Source organism: Lemur catta, chromosome 8 (assembly GCF_020740605.2).
Source record: "Lemur catta isolate mLemCat1 chromosome 8, mLemCat1.pri, whole genome shotgun sequence".
In the NCBI taxonomy this organism is placed as follows: Eukaryota; Metazoa; Chordata; class Mammalia; order Primates; family Lemuridae; genus Lemur; species Lemur catta.
Genome location: NC_059135.1, coordinates 38985981 through 39005751, shown reverse-complemented (window position 1 = coordinate 39005751; position 19771 = coordinate 38985981). Strand labels below are relative to the sequence as shown.

Sequence of the window (19771 nt, the reverse complement as noted above, 5' to 3'; positions counted from 1 at the left end):
AGCTGAAAGGATTTCACTCATTTTTTCCAAAACACTTCACATCTGGGTGGTAGCCAACCATGGAAAGTTTCAGGCAAAGGCTACATTTGGGAGAGAGCTGAAGCTCGTCCCGGGCCGCCTTCGCGAGACCGCGGCTCTCGGAGGAGCTGCCCTCGCCGTGACGGGACAGCTGCGGGCCAGACGCACGCTGGGACCAGCCCAACTCCGACGGCCCGGCCGGACGCCGGCCTCGGCCAACCCCGCCGACCTCACAGCCCTCGGCTGTGGGGGCTCCCGCCCATTAGTCTCTCCAACAGCTCGAGGCTCCAGAGTCCAGAAGCAGTTCATCCACTTCACAAATGACGAGAACCGAGCTAGGGTAGCCTCGGGGCTGGCGCGGCGTGAGGAAACCGGCGGCTCGGGAGCCAGGCCTGGCTCACCAGCCTCACACGTCAGTTTGACTCCTCTCCCCGCCCCCCCGCCGCCCCCCCCGCCGGTCCTCCGCCCGACTCTCCGCGCACCCGGAGCTGAGAGAGATTTGACTGCTTCGATCACCAATTGCAAGAGAGGTCGAGGGTCTGAGCCAATCGGAGCGGGCAAAAGGGGCAGGCCGCCGGCGTTGTCCCGCCCCCGGGTGGGTAAGCGCGGAATGTCTCCAGCCCTCCCCTGCGCTTCAGCCTCAGTGCGGAGCCCACGGCGGTGTGAGAAGGACTGGTCCCGCGCGGGTGGCCTTGGGAACTGCGGTGGCGCCGGCTGCGGGAGCCGGAGCTAAAACCACACCCACGTCGCTGCCTTTTCCTCTTCTGTCATCTCACCGCACCGCCACAGACCGCGTTCCCTGAGGAAAGCGGCCGCCCACGCCTGGAGCATCCTCCCCTGTCGAGCGGGCGCTGACGGACCAGGCGGCATGATGCGGCTGAGAGGCTCGGCGATGCTGCGGGACCTGCTCCTGCGGTCGCCCGCCGCCGTCAGCGCGGCTCTGAGGCGGGCACAGCCCCTGGTCACCCTGTGCCGGCATCCCCCGGGCGGGGGCCGCCCGGCCGCGGGCCCGGCGGCCGCCGCGCGACTCCACCCGTGGTGGGGCGGAGGCGGCCGGCCGGCGCGGCCCCTCGCGCGGGGCCTGTCCAGCTCTCCCTCGGAGATCTTGCAGGAGCTGGGCAAGGGGGGCACGCAGCCGCAGCCCGGGGCGTCGCCACCCGCTGCCCCGCCGGCGCCCGGCCCCAAGGACAGTCCCGGGGAGACGGACGCGTTCGCCAACAGCGAGGGCAAAGAGCTGGTGGCCGCAGGCGAAAAGTGAGTGTCTCCGCGAGGCAGAGGAGGCCTCGTTCCGGTCGGGGCCCGGGCCCTGGGGTGTCCGCGGTGGGGTGGGATGGGAGCCGAGGTTCTAGAAAGGAAAGAAAGAGATGCCGGGCGGCCTGCGCCGTCTGCGCCATGTGATTAGGCCCGGCCCCGCCCGCGCCTTCCCCGCCCGCGCCCCTCCGCCGGGCCCCCACTTCCCTACTCCGCCCCCGGCGCAGGTCGCCCGGGTGGGGCCGCTGTGGGGCCGGAGGGGCCCGTCTGGCCCGTCTCTGGCCTCGGTGGCTGCCCAGCCCGCGCCGCGTGCTCGGCTCCCCCGCTCGCAGCTGCAGAGTCTGGTCACCCGCCCCAGCCCTTCGTGGGTGATGCCACAGCTACATCTCCACCGAGTGACATTTGGGAGTCGGGCCTGGAGCAGAGCCCATACCTTCCCGAGTTGCCGCTTTTCCAGGCTGGAGTTTCCGCTCTGCCTGCCCTCCCCAGGTCTCTGCCATCATCCCATTGGAAGCCAGATGTGGCAGAGTAATCTTTATGTTTCTGGGTTGGCTCCTTCAGGCGTGTGTACAGCCATCTGGGGCACCGGAAATAATGCTTCAGAAGTGAGATTAGGAGGAATAGGGTCATGTGGCCGAGAAGATGGGGCACGCAGTACAGACCACCTGTTTACACCGGGGTCCAGCTTTGGCCTGACTGATGTATTCCATGAGATGGACAGATTTTTAAAAATAAAAGTCAAATAGCCAAGATAGGATGTGACATAAAATACCAACTCAGTGAAAAAATCTGAGTTAAGTAGGTTTTGTGACTTAATTGTAATAGGATGGTGACTCATCCTGTATGTGTATAGCACAGTTTAGTCTCAAAGCAAAATTGGTTTTTCTTAAACAACATGGGAAGCAGTTTCTTGAATATTTTTGTCTTGTGTAATATAAATGGACAAACTTTGTTTTCTCAATACAGGTAAAAAATTTACCTGGCTGCTTTCACTATACCCTATTATTTTTTCTGACTTCGTACGCTGATGCTATGTGACCAGTTTTGCCTCCCTTTTATTTCTGTTATATTTCCAGCTCTAGAGTTTCTTAAGTCAGACTGAAAGTGTGATTCTTACAATTTCAATCTCAGGCCTGCTTGATGTTTCCTGTAATTCAAGTTGGGACCTTTCTAGAACTTTCCAAGTTAAAGTTGTTTTCCCAGAATGAAAAAGGTTGTTTTAAAAAAACCACTTGATGATGGGCAAAATTTGTGGTGTTCTGTAAAGATGATTTTGTGCCACAAAGTAGCCTCATGATCATGGGCAGGTTATTTAATATCTTGAGTTATATGGCTGAAATCCCTTCAAATTCTAAAAAGCTAGAGTTGTTAAATTTGTACCTTTCTCTGATGTTTTAGGGACTGGAATTGTGCTTAGTCTCATCTGAGACTCACTTTTACTTTAATGTTATCTGGTTTACCAGTCACGTAACAAGGGTTTGAATACATGTGCCCTGAGTTATAGAATTGCAAAATGCAATTACTATCATTTAAAAGTTATCCTTAAAGGCTACTGTGTAGGAACTGCTTTTTAGTAAAACCATGTCTTCAAGCTTGTGTCTCTTCAGTGGATCTCATGCCCCTCTTTTTTTCCTCTTTTGTCAAATAGGAAATTGGGCTACTTTTGTGATTTACTTGTTGCCCAGAAATTTCCGGTTTCATTGTCTTCTTAATAGGAAATCATGCTTTAATAATGGCCTCAAGGTTGTAGAGAAAGCAAGCATTTTAATTTGGTTAAAGTTTCTGTTTTCTGAGTGATCTGGTTTCCAAATGTAGCTTTCTTCCTTTGGCACCTTCTATTTTACCTTTATGTGACAAACATTTCTCTTATCCTGGGAGATAAGCTTCCAGTTGATCCTGTTATCCTTTATAATGCTCAGCCTCCAAAGCACAGGTCATCCTTCAATCAGTAGTCCACCTGGGATGCCAGCACTCACTCAGCACTCTGCCAGATTTTATAGAGTATTATTAAAGGAAATAGCCACGTGGAAACTAAATGAGTTAACATTTTGTAAAAGGTTTAGAATGATGTTTAGCATATGTTACATGTTATGTAACTGTTTACTAAATAAAGGAGAATAAAATTGCTTCTTCATTTGTTGTAAAGCCTGGTAAAGAAATTTGCCTTTGAATTTCAGGCTCGCACATGGAGCCTGAAATTTTATTTTTTATTTTTTATTTTTAGTTTCCAGAAAAAAGTTTTTTGTGAGAAATTATTGTATTATACCTCTCTCTTATATGAGACTACGTGATTTGCACCGTTTACCTTTTTGTCCTGCTGGTAAATAAGGTCAGAGTAAATTTAATGCTTAACCACAGCAATTGCATTAGTTCACATGGCTAGGATATTTGCTTTCCCTCCTTTTCTTGGTTCTGATTCTATATTTTATTTACCTTATTATTCTGGAAGGAAGTGGGAAGTAAGCAAGTTATCTACTTACCTTTTTTCCACAAATTCTTTGAACCAGTGTCACCCTGGACTATACTGTCTATATCATACAACTTCAGGGTGGTTTAGATTAAGATTCTGTGATGAACATCTTAATACTATATAGAAAAATCTAATGATCTTTGCTTAGTTTTTCCTGTCGCAGTCGTATTTAATTTTATTCCCATTCATTCTGTCATTTTGAAAACCATCTTTGCTTGACTTTCTTCCTTTTTAAAATTGTGCTCTCTGCTCTCTTGGCTCGTTTTGGATTTCCTCACTGTGTAAACCCTGAGGCTGAGGCCTTTGCTCCTTTCCCACTTCTTTACCTTCTCAACAGCATATCCCATCTTTCAGCTGTGATACCCACATTTGTACTGGTATTACTTCATTTCTTAATCCAAGCTTTGTTCTCACATTTATCTCTACATATTTTGATGACTTCAGATTTAAAATTTGTACCCCTTTATCCATTGTTTTCTCTAATTTGATCTGTTTTTCATACTACTGAGATTAATTTTAAAGTTCGTTATTACTCTTCTTCCAGAAAACCAACGTGAACTGGAATGAGCATTATATCAAAGTCACAGACTATGTTACGGCATTCAAAAGTCTTGATTAACCTTTATGCCAATGTTTGCCCAACATGGACGTTTTTATCGTGCTTGTCTCTTCTCTGTCAAGCATGTCATGCTTAACTTCTGTAGAACCCAGAAGTATCTGTCCCTAGTGAAGAGTCCCTAGGAAGAGTCTGACGGGTGGGGGTGAAAGGGACATTTTTAAGTCTTTTATTAGGGGATTTTATTTTTTAATTAAAAAGGAAGAGAGAGGCTGGGCGCGGTGGCTCACGCCTGTAATCCTAGCACTCTGGGAGGCCGAGGTGGGTGGATCGCTCGAGGTCAGGAGTTCGAGACCAGCCTGAGCAAGAGTGAGACCCCCGTCTCTACCAAAAATAGAAAGAAATGATTTGGACAGCTAAAAATCTATATAGAAAAAATTAGCTGGGCATGGTGGCGCATGCCTGTAGTCCCAGCTACTCGGGAGGCTGAGGCAGTAGGATTGCTTAAGCCCAGGAGTTTGAGGTTGCTGTGAGCTGGGCTGACGCCACGGCACTCATTCTAGCCCGGGCAGCAAAGCGAGCCTCTGTCTCAAAAAAAAAAAAAAAAGGAAGAGAGATATATAGTAGAGAGATTAGGCTGGATCTCAGCATATGTATGCTTTTTTAGAAAATAGGTAGCTCATATAGGGTGCAGTATTGAATACATTCCATTAAAGCAACAGTGAGATCATTTTTCCCCTGTCAGTTGGCAGATATTAAATTAAATGATTGGTAAGGTATGGGAAATAGAAACTCTTGCATTGCTGGTAGAGTATAAATTAGTTCAGCTATTTTTTAAAATTAAAAAAATATATATTTTAATATTCCTGCAAATCACTGGCATATAGTTCACCTATTTTGGAGGACAGTTTGGTAGTATCTGTTAAATACTGCATTCCCATGATGCAGTAATTGCATGTTTGCACATCTGCATGAAGTTATGGCATTTAAAAATATATACTTTTAATTACATAAGTAAGCATAATTTAAAATATATTTGAAAATAAACGTTTAAGTAAATGATTTCATCTAGCTTCAGATAGTATGGCTTTATGTGTTGGTAGTTCATAGTCTTCATAGATGGAAAGTGAGGGGCAAAGATAATCATTGCATTGTATATTATGAGAATTTAATTTCAAAGTAAGATTAAATACTTATGCATTTCAGCAAACATTGAATTGGGTCGATTGAACAGTATTGATAATGAAGTTGAGTCTGTATTTGGTAGGTAAAGGTAATATATTTTGGAATTTTGAACCTCTGTTGAAATAGGTGGCAAATGCTTTTATGATTCTTCAGTATTGCGTTTGCTTTAATTTTAAAAGTTAACATATTTACAATTGATTTAAACTAAAAGCAAGATTAAAAGTACATTTAATTTTTTCTTTGGGTTTCTCAGTCAACCTCTCAGTTATTTCATTTGTCATTTCTTCAATATTACAAATTTTTTCTAGGTTTTAGTTATCAGTAAGTAAGTTTTATTTTTGACTTAATAGCAAGTGAAAAAGTTCTACTAACTATATGTCTAACATTTTTGGTGGTCTAATATTTATGGTGGTCTAATATTTATATTAAACTATGTGCATCCATTATGCATTGAGAAATTTGTCCATGATCTGTAATTAACAAACTGCAAGCTACTAATTTTATTATTTGGATGAAGTTTACTTGATAGAGTAAGAATTAGATTCTGAGGTTTAGACTCTGAGTTTTAGCTTCTTGTTTACAGACTTTACTGCTTCATGGAGAAGTCTGCCTACCTCAAAATCAGCTAATTCAGGAAGTGACTACCAAACAGAATTCATCCTTTTTTATAAGGCAACATGTAGCCAAAAAAAAAAAAAAAAGTGTGTGTGTGGGGGGGGGAGGAGCACTGTTTTATTTTGAAAAAGATAAATGTCACCTTGCAAAGAAATTTGCTGAAGATATTTGTGGTTTTCTTCAAGTTTTAAAAAATTGTTTGCAAGAAATCAGTACAAGGCTGTAGTTCCTTCTGGTGATATTTGAAGTGAAGAAAAATTGCAAGTATAGAAACTGAAGTCTAATTGTAGAATTTGCATTCTTTAAGGAGCTCAATCATATTAAATCGTATATAAGCCAAGGTTATATTTTATGTAATAGTTGCCTGTCGGTGCCTTTTCACCTTTAAGTCGTTTGCTAGAAAGAAGAATACTTAAGAAAGCTGAGTGGACAGATGTATTTGTAAAAATAGTTACTAGTTATTAATATCTCTAAATGAGGGACACAGCTTTCAGGTAGAGACACTGTTAGTACAGTTTTACCCTGGAATCTACTCAGGTGTAAAATTGCTTTGGTTATGAAACACAGTGCGTATGACTGTGCATGGTGATTTCTGAGCACCTACAAAGCAGTAGAAGCAAAATGTTAACATGCCTTGGCTTCCTTTTGGAAGTAACCTTTCCTTGGTATGCAACATTTGTTATTGCTTACTGATTTCTAAAGAAATGTTTGTAATAAAAGCACTACTTTCAAAACATAGAATTGTTGATGTTGCATAATGAATAAAATGTTGATAGCTTTCAGGATTTAGAACTTTATCTTTGTCTATTAATTTCTGGTACAGGCTTCTAAAGAAGATTTTAAAATTGTCATCTTGATGAGAATATTTTGAGTGACACGCGTACTTCACTAGATTTTTGGTGGGAGTACACACTTTCTGAAGAGCAATTTTTAAACTGCTTGAAGAACTTATTCATACATTTTAAGGAATTTAGGCAAACAAACTGAAGTGCGGAAAGATTTATTCCCTAATATTTTTGGTACAGTGTTATGCACACTGGGGAAAATGGAGAAAAATTTATGTTCAATTAGTGGGATGGTTAAGTAAAATATGGTACATACATATGAGAGTCTCTTATTTTGTCATTTAAAATGTATACAAATACTTTGAAGAGATATGAGAAAGTGTAATGTTAGGCCAAAAGTTAAACATAAAATTTTCTATGCAGTTTAATCTCAGGTAATCTTAAGCTTTTTTAAAAAAGCTCAGAAAAAGTAATAGAAGGAAATAAGCCAAAATGACATTAGCAGTTGTGGTTTATGAGAATAGGATTGTTTTTCCTGCCTCCTTATAGTTACTTTTAAGATTTCCATTATGAGTGTGAAACTTCTAAAATAGTGGAAAACATTATATAACTTCTAAAATCAGAGGAACCACGTCTGTTAAATTTTGAACTTGTAAATCTCCATTCTGCTGCCTAGTCTGCTACCCCAATATCCTGTTTGTGGTTATATAAGAATAGCAAAAAAAGCACCATTACACTGAAAAAAATTACGAGAAAAGATTATGAATGGATTTTTATAGCTCCTATTTATTAGCATTATCCAATCACATTATTGTCCTCAAACATCAAACTTTTAAAATTTTGAACTATTTTTGGTGTAAGTCTCTTTAGAAAATGTTGCTTATTTCTCTTATTAAGACATTGTAATGAAGAGAGTTTAACATTTCTTGTTCAACTTATGTTTATTATAAAGAACCACTACTATATTGTTTGACTACAGTGATTGATGTTCTAAGACAAGTGCTGGCAAACTTTTTCTCTGTAGGGCCAAATATTTTTGGCTTTTGGGGCTCTCTGGTCTCTGTTAGAAACTGCTAAGGTAAGCTGTGATAGCAAAACAGCCACACATAATAGGTAAATGAATGGGTGCGGCTGTCTTCCAACAAAACATTATTTACAAAAAGGGATGGCTCCTCCTGTAGTTTGTGTAACCCTGCACTAAGGTATATTTATTTGTAAGCAGTTCTTTCGTACTCTGGTTGGTTCTACTTTGAATGAGTTTGTTCTTATGTGAATTTTTGTATTTTATATCAGTTGCTACATCTTCTGTCCTTTTTGCTTTAGCAATCCTCCCTCCCTCTCATCTTCTGTACCCAATTCCCCTTAGCTTTTATTTTTTTAACAAATTGTAAAATATATTAATACATAACGTAAAATTTACCATTCTCATTATCTTTAAGTGTGTAAGTCAGCAGCATTAATTACGTCCCTTAATTTTTGTGTTAAGAACTCAGATGAATATGAATAAGCTTATTTGTAAAATAAAGGTGTATAGGTCCTGAGTGAGTAAAATCTATGATCTCACTTTAATGTAGAGATTTAGGAGGACATCAATGTTTAGCAACTCAAAAACTGAGAATTAGAGTTGGGAGTGACTTTAAAGAACACCTAATTCTACCTCATTTACATATTTTATAAGCTACCCACAGATATTAAATAACCTAACCAAGTTTATATAGTATTAGGACTTGTTTTGTTTTCTCTTTTTTTCATCTTTTATCAGCAGATTAATAATATTGTATTATTTTTTTAGGTTCAGGATTGGAAGAGACCTTACAAACCCATTTCCCCGGCTACTGTTTTTTTCTCTTCTGTTATACTCCCTGTAGGTCCTTATTCATCTCTACTTGAATACTTATTTGAAGAGAGTGTTCCCTCCCTTAGAAGGCAGCCCATTCCATTTTTAGAGCTGCTTGGTTTTTCCTTTGGTGTAGCTAAAGTCTACCTTTCATTAACTTTTACCTATACATTTTAATTATTCTGTACAAGTCATCTGTAGTGATACCAAAGTAATTGCAGTGACAGAAATCACTCTGCATTTTTCCAACTAGAATGGTTTGTTAAAGGATAAATAAATCCTGCTGCAGGAGTGTATTATTGGAAAGACTAACAGAGTTGGACATTATGGACTTGATCTGCCCAGGTCTTAGTCTTCCCATCTGAGACAGGCAGACTGCCTCTTAGGTTAAACTTCTAAAGTTGTGCACACAGAGACAAACTACTATCAGCTGATGCGGACAGCCTGACCACTTCCTCATGTGAAACTGACTTTTGTGCTTTTTACTTTGGCTTGCTCTTGAATAAATTTCTTTAATAAAGTCTAATCAAAACAGCATCTCTAATGTAATCTCATTCTTGCTTACAAAGCAGACCAATAGTTTAGTCATCGAACATAAGTAATTCTCCTGTTAGCATTTTGATTAGAAATTCTTCAATAGGTAAAGAGCCTCATCTTTGATTATTCTTAGTGAACTCTAGCTATTCCTTCTAAAATGGAGTGCTAACGACTGAGCACAGTTGATGTGGTAGAGCAGGAAGAGTCTGGGAGTAGGAACAAAGCACCAGCTTTATAAGACTAATTCTGGTACAGCCACTTAAGAGTTTTGTGCCATTGGACATGTTGCTTGATTTTTGGACTTTGTTCATCTGTAAATTGGGGGTAATTAACCCACCTTAATTTCCCTCATAGGCTTTTAAGATAAGACAAGATAAGTAAAAGTTTTTTTGTTTTTTGTTTTGTTTTTGTTTTGTTTTTAACAATAAAGCCTTAAAAGATGTGAGTTTTTCTTTTTCAATTCCACCAATAATTAGCCTTGGGGTAAAATCACCTTGCTTGGATGAAAAGCAGAATTTGTCACTTTGTCAGACTTACATTTATTCTGATATGCTAATGGTATTTACAGGGTTAGCCACCATCAATTCAACTTTCAGCCTGACAGGTTTAATCTGCTAATTTGCTGATGTTAATTTACATTTGCTATCAGTCAGAGCACTCTAAATTAAAAATGATAAACTGATTTAAAAACCTCAAATATCTTTTTAAGGATCATTCTTAAATGAAAATACAACGTAAGAAAATTAGTAAATACTTTTGTATTCTGTTAGTAGGCCTCATTTTTTTATCCCAGTTGAGAAAAAACAGTTTTTGATTATCTTATAGGTTTACTGTACCATACTATGTGTTTTAAGAGTTATGCAGGGTTGCAAAAAAAAAAAAAAAAAAAAAGAAAGACATGGACATCACCCCAGCCTTAAAGGTTTATAGTTTGGAGAGATCAGATGATAAAAAATAATATTTAACAAACTAAAACAGTACAGTTGGTTTTCAGTTTTTTCCCCTGTTTGTTTCATAGTTCTTAGTAAAGATTTGTTTTTCATTTTCCTCCTTTCATTTGATAGAGTTTTTAATTTATGAGATTTTGAACTGATAAAGATGAGTTTGCAGTATTGCTACCAATTACAAGTTAGAAACTGTTGATTTCCTTCGCCTATCAAGGCATAATTAAATGCTTCATCAGTATACTTCCTAATACTTTTTATTACATTTCTACCATAGTACATACCACATTGCTGTAGTCTTCTCTCTCCTTCTGTTAAGAGACTGCAGTCTTACTTTATTGATTTTTGTCCCCAATGCTTGGCACATAATAACCTGTACAAGAAAAGTACAAAACAGCAATGCCAGCAAGTGAGTGCTAAAGAGTATAGAGAATCTGGTTGGGCAAAATCTTGTGGAACAATTGGAATAATTATTGATACCTTAAAGGTTTAGGGAGAGGAAGGTTATAAACAGAAGGCATGATAGGTAAAAAAATAAAGGTGAGATAGCAGGACTTATAGGTCAGTGAGTCTAGTCAGTTACATTGGTGAATTATAAGGGATAATTTAGGAATAGATAGTGTAAAGCTAATTTTTAGGGAACTGAATACCAGACTAAGGAGTATGAAATTGTCCTTTGGTATGGGCAAACTGATTGGTCAGTAGAGTAAGCAAAGACAGTGCCTCTTTTCATGTTGGAGAAGTTGGTCCTGAATTTAAACTTCGTATATTTTTTTGGAGGGTACTCTCCTCGTTTATCTGTTGATATATATAAATCTCTCTCAACCCTGAAAATTAGGTATCTATAATAAAATAGCTTATAGATAGAAACAGATACCTTAATTCATACATCTTATGCTCTAGCTGTTTGCTATTCTTTATAAACACCCAGTGAATGCTTACTTTCATCCTTTTGGTCTGTTTACCAGAAATGCCCTTCTGTTGTTTCTCTGCCAGCTCCTACCCATCTTTCAAGTTTAGCTCAGATTTCACCTCTTCTAAACAAGCTTTAGCTTTTTAGCCCACATGAAGTATTTTCCAATGACTGGATCCTGTAGCTCCTTTCCTGTAATTCCTCATATGTACATGTCTTCTATTTCTCCTTCTAGACTGTAAAAAATGCCTGACATGATGTGCATGTTATAGTTAAGTACATGGGATTTGTCTTTTTTTTATTAAAAAAATTATTTTCAGGCCGAGCGCGGTGGCTCACACCTGTAATCCTAGCCCTCTGGGAGGCCGAGGCAGGTGGATCGCTTGAGGTCAGGAGTTCGAGACCAGCCTGAGCAAAAGCGAGACCCCGTCTCTACTAAAAATAGAAATAAATTATCTGGCCAACTAAAAATATATATATAAAAAATTAGCCGGGCATGGTGGCGCATGCCTGTAGTCCCAGCTACTCGGGAGGCTGAGGCAGTAGGATCAGCTTAAGCCCAGGAGTTTGAGGTTGCTGTGAGCTAGGCTGACGCCATGGCACTCACTCTAGCCCGGGCAACAAAGCGAGACTCTGTCTCAAAAAAAAAAAAAAAAAAAAAATTATTTTTAGGCAGTTATTTTGTGAGTCTAAAGTAGAGAAAGGTAGGACCAATATGGTCGTAAAAGGATCTTAAAGGCAGAAATTAGAAAGGAAAAGAGAGTAAAAGTTGGGGAAAGATTAAAAAGGTGCAAAACAAGGATTTTTCTTTGAATTATCTTCTCTATATATCCTGTTTTAGTTGCTGAATATCATAATCAATTTGTTTTTCCCTCCAGGGAGTCTAGAGGGCTGACTTGGGTTTATCAGTAATTGTTGATGATAAGATTTGAAAGCCTGCTGTAATCTATTTTTGTCATTAAAATTTAAATACTTCTGAAGGATTTCCCAATTACTATATAGTTACTGTAAACTATAGTTTTTAGCTTTTGAATTTTAATAGCAAAATACATTATTATTGTGAAGTAACGCCATAATGCCATACTAAATTTGGGGAGAGAAAAAGGGTGTTAAGGCATGAAATATCTTTGGAGTAATTTCTACCTTTTTGAAAGTTTGAGGAGAATATTTGTGTATGTTTGTTTACCAGACTGTTTTGAAGACAACTTATTCTCAGATCAGGATCTGAGCTTTTAAATGTTAAGATAGGTAGTAATTTCTTTTTATCAGTTTTGACTATTTTGTGAGCTTATTTTTTAGGGATGGCTTAAATTCTTTCTCCTATGGATAAAAATTAGTTTTTTGTTTAAAAGCAAGTAAATATTTATCTTCTTTGCTAGCTATGGCAATAACAAGGTCATTTTAATTTTTTTTTGCACTATGTACCATAAGCTAAAGAAGTGTATATTTTATGTTATTTACATAGCTTTTAGGCAAAGCAAATACCATTTACTGGTGTGATAAATACATAGAAAGCTTATTCTGCAGTTTTTTAAAGTGATAAAACTACTACCATCTGAAGTTTATCTGACAGACCATTTTCTGTAAATAATTGGTATGTTATTATCCACTGATTTTTTGACAGCTGGTTCAATTTTTCTTTAAATAAATATTAGGTCATCAGTATTGTTGAACTCTGTTTAATGGTATTAGCTCAGGGTAAGACCTAGAAAACTTGTTTGTACCTTATAAAGGTAATAACAAGCTAGTAAGTTAGAAAGTCAGTATAGTGTAGCGGTAAATAGCTTGGATTCAAAGAAACAGGGTTCCAAATCCATCTTTGCCGCTGTGCAACCCCTTGGGAAGTTTCTTAACCTCTCTGAGCCTCTGTTTCCTCATCTGTGAATTAGGGATAGAATTATTCATTTTTTTCAACAAATATTATAATAAATTTGTTGTGCTTCTGTGTATAAGAAATCATTCTATATTTGGGATAGTATTATAATAGTACCTCTGTCATAAAGCCATTGAATTAACTTACAATGCATGTAAAACACCTAGCACAGTATCTAAAATATGTGATCAATAAATTTTAGCTATTATTATTAAAAAATTATCTAAAAGCAAAAATACTTTTAGGGAATAATTTCAGGATTTGTCATTAAATTTTTAGATGGTAATCCTGTGTATTAGTTTTTTAAAAACATTGGTGTGACATTCATGTATTTTAAGGTGGACTTTAAAAACAAAAGTTACTTTAACAGTTTTGAAAACAAATACAAATGATATGCCAATTTTAATGTTTCTCTTTGAGAAATTTTATATGTGTATGTGTACATGTACATGCTTTGTGAACCAACTCTATATTCTATTGTCTTTTAAGATAGAAATATATGGATTACTGATAGTAGTTTGGGGAGCAATTATATTAGGAAATAATTAAATACATGTGGTCTTATTACAGGACAGAACTGTTATATAATCTTTGGGTAATCCAAGAAACATTTAGACATCTAGAAATCTCTTTTCAACTGTATAAAAATGCAATTTTAAACAGACTTCTGCTTTTCTTTTTTTAACAAAAGTAATATATATAATTTTTCTATGAAAGTTGCCATCATACCTATGACTAGTCCAGAATTGACTATATTAAGTTCTAAATTTAATTTAGGAAAATGTTTATTCTCTTTTTTGTCTCTCATATTCTCTCTTGCTTTCTTGAAATACAAGTCCTCTCCTGAATATTTTATATACACACATATGTGCATACATATATACATACATTATGTATATATTTCTCTCTGCCATTTTAATAAATAGTGATAGGTAGGGAGGGGATTTGTCTGGTTTAGATTTGTAATCATTGTAACATCACCGTAATATGAATGAAAGTCATTGATGTTTAGAATAATGAAATGTGTTATTTTTACTTACAGAGCCAAAAAAAAAAAAAAAAGATATTTAACAGCTTCTTTATAGTTTGTTTACTTGAAAGCTTTTCAATGAATAGGAAAAAATTCCTTTCTTGTTTAAAAGTTTGGTTAATCAAGGCCGGGCGCGGTGGCTCACGCCTGTAATCCTAGCCCTCTGGGAGGCCGAGGTGGGTGGATCGCTCGAGGTCAGGAGTTCGAGACCAGCCTGAGTGAGACCCCGTCTCTACTAAAAATAGAAACAAATTATCTGGCCAACTAAAAATATATATAGCAAAAAAAAATTAGCCGGGCATGGTGGCACATGCCTGTGGTCCCAGCTACTCGGGAGGCTGAGGCAGTAGGATCGCTTAAGCCCAGGAGTTTGAGGTTGCTGTGAGCTAGGCTGACGCCACGGCACTCACTCTAGCCTGGGCAACAAAGTGAGACTCTTGTCTCAAAAAAAAAAAAAAAAGTTTGGTTAATCACAGCATCTTATTGTTATACTAGTTTAGTTAATTAAGATTTTAATGTATTTTTTATGGTAAAATTTTTGTTTTAATAGTCTTTACTATTTGTGGAATTTGATCTGTATAGTCTTTCATGGTCCCTGATTCTGTGGCAGGATTGGTTCCAGGATCCCCACAGCTAAAGCCCCTTATATAAAATGGCATGGTATTTGCATATAAACTACACATAACCTCCTGTATACTTTAAATCATCTCTAGATTACTTATAATACCTAATACAATGTAAATGCTATATAAATAGTTATCTTTTTTTGGTATTATTTTGTATTATTATATTTTATTTTTTGTTTTTTTCCCCTGAGTATTTTTGATCTGCTGTTGGTTTAATCTGAGGATGCAAAGAGCTGACTGGTATATATAAACCTAGATAATTTTAGAAATAATAACTACAACTACCATCAGCTGACTACTTATTCTCTGCCAGGCAGTGTTCTAAAGATATTGACTGTATTGAGTCATCTGATCCTCACAACAACCCTGTGAGGTAGGCACTATTATCCCATTTCTCAAATGAGGAAACCGGATCACAGAAAGGTTAATTACTTTACCCAAGGTTACACAGCTAGTATTACAGCCAGGATTTCAAGAACTTGTGCATTTGATTTTAACTACTGTCCAATAGTTAGTTGTTGTCTCTCCTAGATTTTGTAATCAGGTTAACTATTTGAATAATATATAAATATAGTCACTATGTTAAAACAAAAACAACTGAACAAAGTGTTGACTCTTACCTGAACATTTGCTGGGCTCTATAATCAGTATTGGGTAATTGTACTGGGTTGTCTAGGAAGGCATCACCATAGCAGATGACTATGCATTAGCACAACTAGAGTCGGTTGCCAGGATTTCAAAACCTGCTATTAAAATCTATGTATTAGTGAATTGATTTTTGGTTGTTTTTCAGTGTGATTTGTAGTGGTACTGATATAATTTTGGTAAATCAGCATTTATTTTGACTAGTCTTGATGAGTAGATCAGCTTAGCTATAGTCTAGTTTCATGATTATTTAATAATGGACTTTGTTAAAATCCATTAGAATGTTCACAAGGATTAATTTTGTATTCTTTCTACCCTTTTAGTAAAATAAAACAGGGTCTGTTACCTAGCTTGGAAGATCTGCTCTTCTATACAATTGCAGAAGGACAAGAGAAGATACCTGTTCATAAATTTATTACAGTAAGTTTTTATATTTTTCTATCTTAACTTTAAAAAACCATAATATTAAATCAATACACAGTATTATTGAAACGTAGTCTTAAAAGGTCACCTGACATGTAGATTCTAACTGACACTGTTTCTCTTACTATGTTTTCAAATTTTTATCATGCTCATTTCAAGGTAATCAGTGAAAGAAAAAGAAAGAAACATTGAGAAACTTGTCCAGAAAGTGGGTAATAGTGACACTAAAATGCCATATACATGTTCTTGGGTAGAAGTTATTATATACAAGAATAAAAACTTGTAGTTGGAATAAGCATATACATTATTTGCACTGTATATTTACAAATTCTTATTTTTTTAAAAACAGGCACTCAAATCTACAGGATTGCGAACGTCTGATCCCAGGTTGAAAGAGTGTATGGATATGTTAAGATTAACTCTTCAAACAACATCAGATGGTGTCATGCTAGACAAAGATCTTTTTAAAAAGTAAAAATTTCTGCCAAACCTTTAATGGTGATTTGCTATGCTATATGGTGATTTTGCTTTTAAAACAAAATTGCATCTTTGAAGGCCAGTGCTTTCTATGTAACTGAAAAAAGGGATTTATAAACATCATTTGTTTGAAGAACTTGGTGCACATTAATGTTTTATAATTCACTGGGCTAAGAGTATGCTTTCTTTAAATCTGTTCTAAGGAAATTTAGCATCCAATTTGCAGTACCTGGAGATTGCATTCAGTTTGAGTAGAGCATACCCTTTTTCCTGTCATTGCTTTTATTGATCTCCAATTCATCTGCGTGTCTTGCAGGCTCTCTCAGCATAGTCTCTAGTTCTTTTCCACAAGGTGACTTAGATGACATCATAAAATGAGAGGGCTTTAGACAGCCCTGTATTCCTCAGATTTATATATCTGATTGTCTGTTTCTCTCCTCTCCTCAGACATAGGCTATTGCTTATTTTCATTTCTCTCAAAACAGTTAATTAAAGACAACTTTAGAGATTAAAGCCTTGATTTGGTTGAATGAGAATATTTATTTTTATATTCCTATATTTGTGTATCTGTTTATTATTTATCTTCATTAATGTGTTCCTGTTAGTTTGAATACTTAAAGATTTAATAGACAACATGTTTGTAATGAATCCCAAAGAGTCAAATAGTATTTTAAACTACTAACATTTAAGTGGAAACTAGTCTAAAACTGTAAACACTACTATAAGACATTGGCTTTTTCCAGACCATAGGCTTAGGTTGAGGTGGATCCAAAGAATTTCTGCATCTACTTTGATGTTTATTTGTATGTATGCATGTATTTATTTTCTTTTCTTTTGGGGATTGGATGATATGTTCTAGATATCTCCTGGGAATGTCCTGGAGTATTAAGTCATTTAAGGTACAAGTATTTAACTGAGGTTCTCTGAAGTTTCCTGGCATGCTGTGAAGCACTGCTGACAGTTTTGGATTCTTATCTTTTCACCAGGATGTGCTTGGTTTTGTTAATAACTCAGCTGACAGAAGTTTGTTTAGGTATTAGGCCCATGTTGCAATTTTGAGTCTCCAAAACCTGCTTTTTTGTGGTGGGAAAAAAATCATTTCTAGACTTATTTGTGCCTTTTCAGTAGGATTATTTTATTATTAGTGTTCATGGACTATCTGTGCAAAGTATTTTGCTTATGGTGCTTTCTGGGGGAGTTATTTTGGCGAATCTCTGAAAGAAGTTGTCAGGGAAATGGTAGATCTATGGATAATCAGGAGGGGAGCTGCTTTGGAATTTTAAGTGGAAGCAATATTTTACACATTTTTAATACTTTTTAAAATGTTTGTGCTTTATAAACATGTTGTTATGTTTAAATATGAAATTGAAAGCAATTTAAATACTCCGATTATGAAGCCAGGAAACCACAATCATAAAATTTTCTGCCTACAATTATATCAAGAGACAATAATTACTATTGTTTTGAACACTAATCTGAATTTTAAAAGATCTATGATTGTAATACAAGCAGTTTCCAATTTGACAAATGCTTAATGGTCTATATGAGCAGATAGTGGAAAAGTACAAGTCTATAGGCATAATTATTTCTCTTTTTATGTAGAATCAGGTGATTCAGAACCTCTAGCTATTAACCTTTTCAGGTCACCTGGAAAGGTGATTGCTCCAGAGGTGTTCTTTCTTTATTTTCAAATATAAGAAGTTATATAGTTAGTGTTACCAGAAATAAACTATCTCACCTCCATACAGCTGGGAGGAGATATTAAAACAAGGAATTCATTTTTCTAGAGAAATAATTTATAAAGGTGGGTAGGTTTAGTTGAAGCAATGTGTTGATACTTTACCTAAAATACATTGTGGGTTAATATATTTAGCCTTTGTTGATAATCTGAGAAAGAGCTATTATGTATGACTTCTTTTTTAACATGGGAAAATGAGTTCTAAGCATATTTATTTGAAAGTTGGAGACTGCCTGTACCTGTTTAGATAGTTGTTTTTAATGCTAATAATCCTTAAAACTAACAGAAGTAAAAAAAATTTTTGTTGAAAACTAATCCTTTATCTATTCATGAATTTTTTGCCTTATAGGTATTAGAGCTATTTTTATGTGTGGTCATAATTTTTGGTCTTTTTTGTTTTGGAAAAAAGTGAACAGTCGTCTTTGCATTTGTATGTTTGATTTTCTAAAAAATTTCATATTATGTTTTATTAATGAAAAACTATATATGAGAACTATTTTGTAAAACATTGATGTGCATTATAGTTTTTAGTCATAAACACTTAAGAAGGAAATAAAATGATTATTCCCAGTTTACAGATAAGAAAACTGAACAAAGCACAGAGAAAGATGTAACTTGCTGTAAAGCATAAGTACCTCCTTCTCAGAGTTCATTTTATATGACTTCTAATTTTCTAGTTAAACTCATGAGATCTATATTAAAATAACTCCCGAGGAAAACCTTACTATTTGGAATACTCATCAGTATGCAGTTAGGCACTCTTCTGAGAGGTAAGATTGCCTTTGTCAGCCTTGTTAATTTACCAGAGAAGGCTCGTGCCACAGCTTTACCAGCACCTTCTGCTAGGGCAAAAAAACCTCAACATTTCACTGACCGCACAATTTTGTTAATTATAAATCCTTTTAAAAGTGCTGATTAATTTTGAATAATTAACTAGTTAGTAGTAGGTTAATAATTTAAATTTGGTTGGTAGTTCTCATATTTTGTCATTTATAACTTCTTGAAAAATGAGGAAGTAGATTTGATTTGATATAAATACTGATTTAAGATCAGGAATTCTATTTTGTTTTCTCTGCAAAAGGTGTTCTTAGGTGTATATCTTTGGCAGCTCTGATAATTGCAAGTTGGATTTTAAAAACTATTTGAAACATTTTAACTAATAAATATTAAAGTAATGGTAATATTTTTTAGATTAACATTGAAATTATCAGAAAACTTTCAAAGTTTATTGAAGTAAATATTTACCTTAGCTCTGGGATGTTAATTAATACTACAGTTATAGGTTAATGGAAATTAGGACTATAATTTTTTAATGTTATAATGGGAGATCCTTATCACTGAAATAATAGCTATTTCTATTAGGATTTTATTTTAAGCCTAATTTAAAATTAGGTTCATTTTTATGTGCTAATTTACATTGAACAAGTGAATATGTGTTATTCTGAATTTTTAGTTAAAATGTAAAACCTGCACTTTAATTTGATGTTTCATCTAGAGCAACTTGAATTAAAATGCTGAGATTTAAAATCTTCTCATATACCACAGACTAAATAAGAAAGTAGAGCATCTACTTTTTTATTTCTCCATTTATGATTGGTGTAAGTTATTCAACCTCTTAGAGTCTCATTTTCTTATCTGTAAAGTGGGGAAAACTTTCTCAAAGTGTTGATGTTTTGAGGATTAAACAGGATGATTAGTACTTGAAACTCTTAGTTACTTTTTTAAAAACAACAATTTTTTTTTCTTTCCCAAAGAGGCTGCACATATAATATCACATCGCTTACTTGTGAGGATCCAGTTACATCAATAACTTCCTGTAGTAATGGTTTGACTTTAATACTTCAACTA

The 19771-nt window shown here is 36.5% G+C and overlaps 1 protein-coding gene across 2 annotated transcripts in view; it reads left to right on the top strand.

Annotated features, from left to right (window-relative positions):
- Nucleotides 1-639: 639 nt before the first annotated feature.
- The window catches only part of GLS (glutaminase), an 82660-nt gene continuing 63528 nt past the window's right edge, over nucleotides 640-19771 (top strand). The window contains exons 1-3 of one of the 2 annotated variants that reach the window (XM_045559223.1): nucleotides 640-1272; nucleotides 15609-15705; nucleotides 16058-16179. In XM_045559223.1, the coding sequence (XP_045415179.1) occupies nucleotides 887-1272; nucleotides 15609-15705; nucleotides 16058-16179 (605 nt within the window). In that variant the 5' untranslated portion in view covers nucleotides 640-886. The remainder of the gene's footprint in view (nucleotides 1273-15608; nucleotides 15706-16057; nucleotides 16180-19771) is intronic. The other variant, XM_045559221.1, reaches the window with a different exon arrangement.